Genomic DNA, 10,814 nt, shown 5'->3' with positions numbered 1-10,814 from the left:
CCCACCCACCCACCCACCCACCCACCCACCCACCCACCCACACACACACACCTGGAGCCGCCAAATTGCAGCTCACCACATCCGCTAGTCCGCCGCGTGCACACCTCCCGCCCATCCTCCACCGTACGACACCACCACCACCACCCCGACCCCCCCCACCCCACCACCCACCCAGCGCCTCCAGCGAGTCGCACAGCGCCGCGTGTGTCTTCTTGGTCTCCAGCAGCTCCCGCCGCACCCCCGCCACCTCGCGCCCGCGCGCCTCCACCGCCTGCGCCAGCTCGGCGCGCGCCTGCTCCGCCGCCTCCGCCGCGCCGCGCACCCGCTCCAGCTGCTGCGCCAGGCTGCCCGCCTCGCCGGCCAGGCCCTCCATGTACTGCCGCAGCGCCGTCAGCAGGCCGTCCGTGCCGTCCGCTGTGGGGGAGGCGAGGGGAGGTGCGGAGGGGGTTACATTCATGATTATGTAAGAAGTGAAGGTGTAGGGGGTGGGGGAGGCAGGCGTACCGTATCAGGCTTATTTGAGGGCCAGAAAGGAAAAGGCTGGATGTAAAAGGTTAGGAGGGAAGAGGAGTCAGCCAGCTGCAGGCGCGAGCGGTTGGCACAAGCAGGTACCTGATCTGGACACCTAGTAGGCAGGGGCAGCAGGCCCTCAAGTTCCATCAACCCCAAGCCAACCGCCCGCCTGCCGCAGCCCTGCCCACCGCCCACCGCCCGCCTTCCTCTAGTCCTACACCGCCCCCCGCCCACCTCCCGCTCCCGCTCCCCCTCCCGCCATCGTCCAACAAACTGGCAATCCCTGCCCCCCCCCATCCCCCCAATACACTTGCCCCGCCCCGCTCCCCCCTGCGCCCCCTCCCTCCCGCCGAGGCCGCACCGTCGTCGTTGGGGTTGGCCATGACGCCCAGCTCGCCCAGCGCCTCCCGCAACACGCCCATGTGCCGACCCGCCGACACCAGCTCCGGGTCCCCCCAGCCCGTCAGCAGGTCCAGACCCGTCTGAGCAGACACAGTCGACACAGGGTATGAGCCGCGCGCGCGGCGGCTGCCGCGCTCCCGGTCGCGAGAGCGGTGGCTGCCGCCGCCGCCGCCGCCGCCTTCGGCTGCGGAGGCGCCGTCGGCTGCGGAGGCGCCGTCGGCGGCGCTGGACTCGGAGGACCCCGACTCGGAGTCCTGGCGCCGGTGGCGGTGGCGGTGCTTGTGGCGGTGGTGGCGGCGCGAGGGCGTCTTGGCGGCGGCGGCGCCGGAGGGTGTGGGCGTGGCGGAGGCGCGGCCCTCGTCGCCGTCGCCGCCCGCGCCGCCGCTGCCGCCGCCGCCGCCGTCGCCCAGTAGGTAGGCGTCCTCGGGGCTGTGCTCCGGCGGCAGTGCGGAGCTAGTGTAGGTGGAGGTGAGCACACGACTGCGATTGGGTCGAGGTGGGTTGCACAGGAGTGAGTGAGCGCTATTACCGGCAGCAATCCGCTACAGGCGCGAGCACGGAGGAGCGAGTATTTGCGGTACTGAGGAGGAGCTGTCAGTTTCAGGCAGCGCTAAGCATGCAAGGTGCGAGGAGCAGCGAGGAGGCGGAGGGGAAGCACACACGGCCTGTGCCGGGCAGTCGGGCCCGCCACGCACCTGCTGCCGGCAGCGGGCGCGGCCTCCTCGCCCTCGCTCTCGCCCTCCTTGCCCTCGCCCTCGGCTCCCTCTGCGGCCGCGCCCTCGCCCTCGTCACCCGACGTGTCCGAGCCGCTGCTGCTGTAGTCGCTCTGTCGCACACACACACACACACAAAAAAAAAACACTGTCACACTGTCTTTGCGCAACGTTTTCCTTGTGCTCTTTAACACACAAAAACACATACGGCAAGTGGGGGTTGGGGCGATGACGAGTGGCGGAGTGTGGGGGACAGGGGCGGCGGGGTGCAGTCATCAAAGGCACCGGACGCACAACGCCAAGGCAATCACGGCCGCCAGTTGGTGTGTTGAGTCAAAACCGCCACCGCACCCACCCCCCTTCCCTGCCGCCGCTACTCACGTCAGTGCCCATGAGCGCCGCCTCCGCCAGCGCTGCCAATGTGCCGCCGGGGCCGGGGCCCGCCGCCGCCAGCGCCGCCTCCGCCGCCGCCGCCGCGGCGGCCGCCGCCGCCTCCGCCGCGGCCGCCGCCGCCGCCTCCTCGGGCGAGGGCTCGGGGTCCCCCTCCGCCAGCACCTCATCCACCAGGTCGTCCCCCACCTGCAGGTGCACATAGAGGCAGGTGCGGGCGGTATGGAGGTGTGGAGGTGTGGCGGGGATAGGCAGCTGGGGCGGGCGAGAGCGGTGAGGGGCGAGCCAGCCCAAGGGCCAGGGCCAGGGCCAGCCCGAGGGATCTCGGCCGTGACTGCTGGACCTGACAGAGACAGGACGTGGCGGGGCCAGCACCGCCCCAACACGGCCCAGGCGGGGACCGCCCCGCAGCAGCCCAGCTCAGCCCAGCCCAGCCCAGCCCAGCCCAGCCCAGCCCAGCCCAGCCCAGCTGCCGCCGCTGTGCCCCTCAGAGCGCCCCTCCGCACCCCACCATGTCTGCGGCTGCCACCACGGTGACCTGCTCCTCCACCACAAAGTGCGACTCCTCTGCCTCCTGGTTCACGTCGCGGACCTGACGGGGGGGAGGGCGGGGAGGAGCAGGGAGGAGGGAAGCGGTAGCGTCACGGATGCAGGGTAGGGGGCGGCTCCTGGCGAGCGCGTGATGCCGCAACCTGCACCGCCTTCCAAGCGCCACCCTCTGTGACTCTCCTCCACACAAGCCTGATGCAGCCATGCCCGTTCCCATTAGCGCTGGCGTCCCTGGGCGCCGATGCGCCTTCCCTCGCCTGCCCGGCCGCACCCTGGTGACGTTTATCTGGATGTTCTTGAGCCCCTGCTCGATCTGCTGCAGCTCCGGGAACACCTCCTCCTGCAGCATGGCCAGCGCAGAGGCGGCGCGCGACACCCCGCCGTCGCCCGACTGGTCCGAGCCGCCGCCGCTGCTGCCGGCCGAGTCGGGCCTGGGAAGGAGGAGGAGGGGGGGCGGCGCGAGCGCGAGCGCAAGGGGTATATGAGTTTGGTGGGCCAGTGTGGGGGACGGAGAGGAGGAGGAGCAGCGCTAGGAGCAAGAGGGGGCGCAAGAGCACGAGAAAACGCGCCACTGGTGCGGACCAAATTAGTCGTAGCCGACATACGGGGCGCACATAGCAGGCACGGCCCTGCGTGTTCCTTCCCCGTGCGTACTCTGCCACGTCCGCACACCCGTGGCGCACCTGCGCATGTCAACTGACACCCTCCCCCTCTCAACCCACCTGTCTGTGGCGTTTGTGCCCACGCTGCTGCGCCGCCCGCTGGCGTGGCTGGCGCGCCGCCGCTCGTGCCCCTGCGACTGCGCGCTGTGCGCCTGCTGCATGGCGGCCGCGGCGTCCGAGGTGAACACGGCGCGCAGGTGGCCGTGCAGGCCGCCGATCAGGTCCACCATCTGGCCCGTCTGGCTCTTGGTGTAGGCCACAGCCGCGTACAGCACGTCACGGTCGCGCTGTGGAGGGAGAGGGTGCAGGAGTGGAGCGGGGGGTGGGCAGTGGGGTGGAGGAGCGGGGTGGAGGAGCGGGGGGCAGCGGAGTGGAGTGGAGGTGTTTGGGCAGCCGTTTCCTGCCCCAAAGCCCGACCGGGAGCCGGGGCCCCAAGCGAATTTGGAAAGAGGACGGGCATGCCTGCAGTAGGCCGCCGAACCGCAACCGGTTGCATCACTCCCTACACACTCTGGGGCTCAGGGCCCCTGCCCCTGGGCCCGTGTCCTCAACACGACACCGCCTCGCCCTCGCCCCTCCACAATGCCCCTGGGGACCTGTTTCTCCGGGCTCGGCCCAATAACCCCTCCTCCCCCCCCCCTGCCGCCGCCGCCGCTGCCGCACCGTCATGAGCTCCAGCTGCTGCTGCGTGTTGCGCAGCTTGCGCGCCAGGCGGTAGGCGTTACGCCGCTGCTCGCGCCTGGGGTAAGGGGGAATGGCGGGGGCGTGCGGCATGGAGGGGCGTCGTGGGCGGGCACACGGGTGTGAGGCGGCCTCGGGACCCCGGCTCAAGCCATGGCTCGAGCCCATGGGCCCAGCCCATTCCAAACCCGCATCACCCTGCCCCCTGCCCCCCTGCCCCCTGCCCCCGGCGCGCTCACTTGTAGGACCGCAGCTCCTTGCGGTAGTGCGCGATGATCTTGTCGTTCTCGCGCAGCAGCGAGTCGCGCTCGCGGCCGGCCAGCAGCGCCTCGGCGCGGCAGGCCTGGGCGGGTGGTGGGGGCGGTCGGTGGGGGCGCGGTGGGGGCGGTGGTGGTGGTCGGGGGTGGTCAGTTGGAGAATACGTCGTGGGGGGCAAGTCGTCGAGAGGTATACAAGATTGTGTAGTTGGGGGTCGCGAGCATCTCAAATGCAACAATAGAGCGTGATCAGCAGTTGCAGTGTGGCAAGTCGTGGGGTGGGCGGTATTGAGCTTCCCGCATTTGGCGTGGCCACACAACTCCCCTCCCTCCGCCTCCCCCCGCCCCCCGCCCCCCCTACCTCCAGCTGCGCCGCCAGGGACTCCTTGGCGGTGCGTGCGTCCAGCTCCCAGTCCACCAGCGGGTCCAGCCTGGGGGTCGTCAGGGGGGCGGCGGGGCGGCACGTGGTGGCCAGCAACTGACAGCACGAACACAAGCACCCAATGCCCGCTCTCCTCAACCCACCATCACGTCGACCCACCCACGCTCCCACCCACCCACCCACCCACCCCACCCCGACCCACCCCGACTCCACCCCCGCACCTGCGTATCTTGGCCGCCATGTCAGCCGCCGCCGCCTCCAGCCCGCCCTGCGCCCGCCGCGCCGCCGCCAGCCCGCTGTCCAGCAGCGCCGTGTGCAGGTTCCACAGCCGCGCCAGCAGCGCCCCCTCCTCCCAGCACCGCGCGCCCAGCTGACCCACCAGGCTGCCAGCCACTGCACTGGTCGCCTCCACCAGCGCCGCCCACAAGCCCGGCTGCGCCGCCGCCACCGCCCCCAGGTTCTCGCTCAGCTCACGCAGCCCTGCCGCCACGCTGCCGAACCGGGCGGCCAGCGCGGCCTTGCCCGCGCCCACAGACAGGCTGCCGGGCCCGGCGGCGGCGGCGGCCGCAGCCGTGGCGTCTGCCTGCGGCGGCGGCAGCGGCGATGACGCCTGCGGCGGCGCCGCTGTGCCGGGGCGCGACGCCGCGCCGCCCTTGCCCGGCCCGGTGTAGCGCCCGATGCTGCTGAGGACGCCCTGCTGCGTCTGCTGCTGCTGCTGCTGCGCCTGCTGCGTGAGGTGCTGCTCCCACAGCAGGCCTATGGTGTTGTCCAGCCAGTCCGCCAGCAGCTGCAGCTGCCGCCGGTTGCTGGGCCGCGCGCTGATCAGCCGACCCAGGGTGGGCGGCGGCGAGCCCACCTCCTCCCAGGAGGCGCCGTCATCGCCGGTGCCGGTGCCGGTGGCGGCGGCGCCGCCGCCGCCCCAGCCGCCGCCGGTGACGATGATGGGTATGGCACTGCCCGCGTGCGGCTGCTGGCTGGGCGAGACGAGGTCGCGGGCCGTGAGCGCCGCCATGCCTGGGCCGCCGCCGCTGACGGCCACGGCAGCGATGGTGCCGCCGCGCTGCTCCGCCACTGCGCTGTGCATGCCCGCAGGCAGACCCGCGCCGCCCCACGGCTGCTCCGAGCCGCCGGCCGGCACCGCCAGCGCAGCCGCCACCGCCGAGCGCGGCACCAGCGGCGGCAGGCTAGAGCCGCCGCCTCCATTCGCCGCCGCCGCCACTCCTGCCCCCGCGCCGTTGGGTATGAGGGTGGGTGACCCCGGCCGGTCCACTACCGAGGTGGGGAGGTAGAACCCTGCCATGCTGGCGCCACCGGTCGGCGACTGCGGCAGCGGCGGACTGAACGCGCCGCCGCCGTAGCCGGGCCCCTCCCTGAACCACGGCGCGCCGCCGCCCTGCTGCGTCATGGGCCGGGTGGGCGAGCCCGGCGCCCCCCTCACCGGCGAGCCAAGTCCGCCTCCCCCCATCACGCCACGGTTGGGCCCCGAGGCGCCGCCAGCCGGCCCCGACAGCGGCTGCAGCGCCGCCGCCAGCCGCTGCTCAAACAGCCGCAGCGACTCGCGACTGGCGCCCGTCGGCAGCAGCAGCGCCAGGCCGGCGCCCCCACCCCAGCCGCCGCCGGCGCCGCCGAAGCGCGGTGCGGGCGTGGCATCCAATGTGGCCTCCCAGGGGTTGGTCCCCGCCGCGGTGCCGCTGCTGCCGTAGCCGCCGCCAGTGGCCAGCGCCGCCTGCAGCTGCGCCGCAGTGGCGGTGGAGGCTGCACTGGAGGCGAACCAGGAGGCATCAGCGGTGTGGGAGCTGGGGGTGGCGCCGCCGCGCCGCGTCGGCTTCGAGTTGGCTGCAGGGGGGGGCGTACCACAGACTCGTGTTTGGGCGTTGCCAGGTTGAATGCTAGAGACGACGAGCGGTGAGGGGGAGAAGCACAGCGGGACCGCAGCCATCACGGCATCAGGCAACGCAGCCCCGCGCAGCACCACTCAACAGCCGTGCTCAATCCCCCGCTCCCACTCACCTGCTCTGCGGCCGCCGGCGCTGCCCAGATTGCTGGCGCTGGCGCTGACCACACTGCCCACCGTCATGGGCCGCTGCGCCTGCTGCCGCTGCTGCGCCGCGCTGGGGCCGTTGGGCGCATCCGAGGGCCCCCATGCCGACATGAGCGGCGGGAGGCCGGCCTGCGAGGAGGAACGGGACCAGATTGGGAAGAGGTTAGCTCACGCTCCTGGTACGGAACACAACCGCAACAGATATGGGCATCGCAGGGCTTCCAGCACACGTCACTGCAGGCGGTCCTGTGCTGCTGCGCTGGCCGTGCGCTGTGGCGGCTGCAGCCCGCCTCGCCGGCCTCACCGGGCTGGTGGCGCGGCCGCCGGACGCCGCCCAGGGCTGCTTGCGGGTGGGGTTGGCGCCCGGCGCGGTGGCGGTGGCGGCGGTGGCGGTGGCGGTGGCGGCCCAGGCCGACTCGTCCATCAGGCCGCTGAGGGCGTCCGCCTGGGGGCGTCCATGTCGGGTGGGGGCCGGTGATTAGCCGTCCATGAAAGCCGGAGTGACGAAATCAAAAGGGGGGGTCAAGTGTTGCAGGCAGGTCAGCAGGCGGCGGCAATGGAGCCCGCGGCCATCATCCTGCCATGCGCCCCTGTGCACCGCAGCCTCCTCCCTGGCTACATTCTTGCACGCGAAGAACCATTCTACGCTCGTACACACACACATGCACTCCAGGCGTTGCTGTAGTCCGGTGCGATTAGACCGCCAGCACTGTGCTGCCCGCGTGGCACCGGCTGCACCCCTGTACCCCCTCATCCATCGGTCCAATGCCATCGCCGAGCCATGACCCGTCGCCTCCAAACCGCGCCATGTGCGTGTGGCCACGGGGAGGCGCTCACCGTGCCGGGCCTGCTCCGTCCTCCGAAGAGCGCCCGGTCCAGGTCCTGCATACGCCGTAGCCCCGCAGCATTCGCGTCCAGGCTGCGCCGCTGCTGCGACGACATAATTTCAATGCGCTCCTCGACACAGGCCGTGTCGACGGAGGCCTCATTAGTCTACCGTATGAGCATAGGCCAGTTTCTATATAACCAAGAAGAAATTGTCGAATGGTTTGAATGCTCAAGGAGAATGCGTCTCGAAACCTTCGTGGGTTGCCAAAAGTTCGGCTGACAGGGATGTGGAGAGTTATCAGGTAGTTATGATATGGAGTATTGTGGTTAGCATTGTACGTGGGGTACAGGAAACCGGTCGAGGGAATTGGAGCGGCATCGTAGCCTTTCGTCCGTTCCTCGGGGCCAGTGCCGTTATGTGTCTACAGTGAATACGTCCTTCTGGCTCTTCTGTACACCTAAGCATCACTCTACGGGCTAGTCGCCTCTCTTCTGAACCGCGGCCCCCTACACTTGTTTCCCGCTCCCTATCAATATCAATACGCCGGATTGATGATGCTTGAGGTGCTTGTGCCCAACTAGCTGCTGTCCCGTCGCCCGGGTCTACATTGCTCAGCATTTTCTGTGCTCTCGCCTCGTTCTTCGGGCCGCGTATAATCGTCTGGGGGCTTTGGTAGCTCTCTGAGATCTCAAGGAAACTCGTGGAGGAGACCGTGGCGCAGGAGCGAGCGAGCTATCGGAAGACATTGTGCACCGATGGGTTGTGGCAGCAGCGTAGATAGGACCGCCGTTCAGGCGGTAAGCGGAGGCAACCCGCAGGCTGTTGCAGAGGCAGAGGAAGCGCTGATAAACAAAATCCGTGAGGAGAACGCTGAGCTCAGGCGTCAGAATGCGCAGCTCACGTCTCAAGTTCAAGAGCTGCAGCAGCGTATGACAGCTTTGACGACAGACTTGTCAGCCTTGAGGACGGACATGAACGCTAGCAACAACCTTGCTAATAAGGCCATGCAGGTGTGTGCTCGCACCCTGGTTGGTCTGCTACACCTTGACAATGCATTAGTATGCGCATGATTTATGCACGTGATTCGTGCTAGGGGGTTCACCGGGGGCCCGCGTCCTGCCCAGACCTCGCCCTCACCTGACTCTACTGCCCTCTGCTTTACCACCGGGCGCAGGCTGCCCAATCAGCGCTGGAGCGGGTGGATTCTGCCCAGCTCCCAGGCGCCGCGGGCGCGTCAAACGCGCGGCCGCCCACCGCCGCGGGGCCCATCCCCATGCCCGCGTCCTCCACCGACTCTTCCGCGCTGTCGCAGCGCGTGCAGCAGCTGGAGTCGCAGCTGACGGCGCTGACCGGCGCCTGGGACCGCCTGGAGGGCCAGAAGGCCAAGGAGGAGTTCGCCAAGCAGCTGATGGCGGTCAAGGGCGACGGCCTGCTCACGCCCGGCGGCGGCGGCAGCGGCAGCGGCCACCACCAGCACCACCACCACCACAGCAACTCCAACGGGGCAGCTGCGGCAGCGCCAAGCAGCGCGGCCGCGCAGCCAGCGGTGCGGCGGTCCTCCAACAATGGCATGGGCACCAGTGGCGCAGCGGCGCCGCCAGGCGAGGCGATTGACGGCTCGGGGCTGCTGCCAGCCAACAACAACTTCCCCTCGCGCTTTGGAGGCGGCGCCGCAGGCCTGCGCGCAGCGCGAGACCGCACGCCGGGCGGGCGAGGTGGCCCCGCGGGCGACAGCGGGGACTACTCGGGCCCCGGCGGCAGCGGCGGCTTCGGTGGCGGCGGCGGCGGCGCGGGGCTGGGGTTGCCCGGCCACGCGGTGAGCGCGGGCGGGGCAGGTGGTGGCGGCGCGGGCGGCCCGCCCGGTGGCGACCTGATGTCCACGCACCGGTACGGCACAGTCATGCCCAGCGATTTCAAGCTGGCGGAGCAGCGTAAGGCCGGGCCGCGCCAGGGCTTCATGTAGCCCCGTGTAGGCAGCAGGTGCGGCGAGTCCAAGAGCAGGAGCAGCGGTGGCAAGGAAGCGGCGGCAGCGGTGGCAGCATGAGGTCTTGTCTGGTTGCTGGCCGTTTTGCAGGCGGCCTTGTGGTAGGACCGTGTAGCGGCGCGCGGTACTTGGGACTGGTGCTCTGTCTTTGATAGGGGTGGGGAACCGGGACAATGTTTTGGTGGGACGGGCCGTGGCGTGTGGCGCAGTGCCGCAGGATGTGTGGGTGCAAGACACAGAAACAACAATTTGCGGGCAGTGCTCGGCCCGCAGCGTTGCAGCACGAGCAGTTTGTCCATGGCTCCATGCGTGGCTGCGTTCAGGCGGCGCTGATGCCCTCCCCTGGCTGCGTTTGCGTGTTAATGCTACGGGGCATCGGCGATGCATGTCGGCTGAAGCCTACGGAATGCATGGCGCATGCGGTGGCGTGGCGGGAGCTGCATGAGTGCGTGCGACAGCATCGCGTTCTGCCTTTGGAAGTTTGCTGACCCCGGGTGCGTGCTGAAGCTGAAATTGATAGCAGTATGGGTGATAGGACGGCTGATGACTTTTCAATGTGATCAGCTGCAGCTTGGCTGGCATATAGCAGTGTGGCGGCAGGAGGCGCGCGGAGATTGATGATATCGAAGGCTGTGCAAGGCCCAGAGGGAGAAGTATGCGAATGTTGCATTTGCAACGCTGACGCTGACGACATATGACGTGTGCTCACTCCCTGGGCTATCTTAATCCTTGCAGGTTGCGAGTGGTGCTGAGAAGTTACTTCGAACTAGTATTGTTTCTTCAGGCTATCGTAGTGCGATGTCGAAATGGAAGTGGGCCGGCACCATGCATCAGGACACACGGACCGCTGCCAGACCAAGCCATCGTGCCGCGTGGGCGTAGAGCTGCACAGTTGTAAGGACATGGAAGGGCACGGCGCCCCATGTGAGAATGGCTTCTGGTGGATGCAGCAATGAGAGTGTACCCGGCCCAGGGCACGCGCCTCTGATGCGGCTGTGGCAGGTGCCAGGCGGTTCCGGAGTGCTGCACCCAGTTGAACTTGAACGGTGTCTTCTTGTCTTCTTGGAGACACCGTCATACCTGGCTGCTAGAACGGCGAGGCTTCGCGGTTCGTGGAGACGGCGGAATGGATGCCGCCCGCCGTTGCAACTCAGAAGAATTTGGATGGAAAGGGCTTATAAGCATCAACATAAGAATTCGTTTGTATGTTGCAGCAGCGAGCATATAGGGGCTTACCCTGTAATCCTAATTGTCAGCCTCAGGCCAGCAGCAGAGGCCATGTATTGGGGTTTTCGGGCATTCAATTGTTACCTTCATCCCTCAAAAGTGTATTCGCCAGTAGCGTTCGCCCGTTCAGGGGATTCAGCGGATTGGCGCCCGCCATATGATTGTGTGAGGGAAACAATGTCCT

At 68.7% G+C, this 10,814-nt stretch overlaps 2 protein-coding genes across 2 annotated transcripts in view; one reads left to right on the top strand and one right to left on the bottom strand.

Annotated features, from left to right (window-relative positions):
* The window catches only part of CHLRE_03g144607v5 (uncharacterized protein), a 12,162-nt gene extending 4,451 nt beyond the window's left edge, over nt 1-7,711 (bottom strand). Inside the window, exons 1-14 of the mRNA XM_043060390.1 lie at nt 7,428-7,711; nt 6,895-7,035; nt 6,560-6,719; nt 4,771-6,385; nt 4,529-4,598; nt 4,150-4,253; nt 3,893-3,968; nt 3,290-3,516; nt 2,839-2,998; nt 2,530-2,610; nt 2,010-2,207; nt 1,611-1,741; nt 875-1,395; nt 172-414 (exon numbers count right to left, since the gene is read on the bottom strand). Of these exons, the coding sequence (XP_042925519.1) occupies nt 172-414; nt 875-1,395; nt 1,611-1,741; nt 2,010-2,207; nt 2,530-2,610; nt 2,839-2,998; nt 3,290-3,516; nt 3,893-3,968; nt 4,150-4,253; nt 4,529-4,598; nt 4,771-6,385; nt 6,560-6,719; nt 6,895-7,035; nt 7,428-7,532 (3,832 nt within the window). The 5' untranslated portion in view covers nt 7,533-7,711. The remainder of the gene's footprint in view (nt 1-171; nt 415-874; nt 1,396-1,610; nt 1,742-2,009; nt 2,208-2,529; nt 2,611-2,838; nt 2,999-3,289; nt 3,517-3,892; nt 3,969-4,149; nt 4,254-4,528; nt 4,599-4,770; nt 6,386-6,559; nt 6,720-6,894; nt 7,036-7,427) is intronic.
* Nucleotides 7,712-7,853: 142 nt separating this feature from the next.
* CHLRE_03g144584v5 (uncharacterized protein) lies at nt 7,854-10,726 on the top strand. Its single transcript, XM_043060389.1, has 2 exons — nt 7,854-8,429; nt 8,594-10,726. Exons 1-2 carry the CDS (start codon nt 8,391-8,393, stop codon nt 9,380-9,382), a joined length of 828 nt encoding a protein of 275 aa, XP_042925518.1. The 5' UTR covers nt 7,854-8,390; the 3' UTR covers nt 9,383-10,726.
* The last annotated feature ends 88 nt before the right edge of the window (nt 10,727-10,814 follow it).

Source organism: Chlamydomonas reinhardtii, chromosome 3 (genome assembly GCF_000002595.2).
Source record: "Chlamydomonas reinhardtii strain CC-503 cw92 mt+ chromosome 3, whole genome shotgun sequence".
Classification (NCBI taxonomy): domain Eukaryota; kingdom Viridiplantae; phylum Chlorophyta; class Chlorophyceae; order Chlamydomonadales; family Chlamydomonadaceae; genus Chlamydomonas; species Chlamydomonas reinhardtii.
This window is presented reverse-complemented; position numbering and strand designations above follow the sequence as displayed.

Coding starts and splice junctions, on each gene's coding strand:
- CHLRE_03g144584v5 (XM_043060389.1), top strand. CDS start 8,391: ATGAACGCTAGCAACAACCTTGCTAATAAGGCCATGCAG. Junction 8,430..8,593: donor TTGCTAATAAGGCCATGCAG/GTGTGTGCTCGC, acceptor CACCGGGCGCAG/GCTGCCCAATCAGCGCTGGA.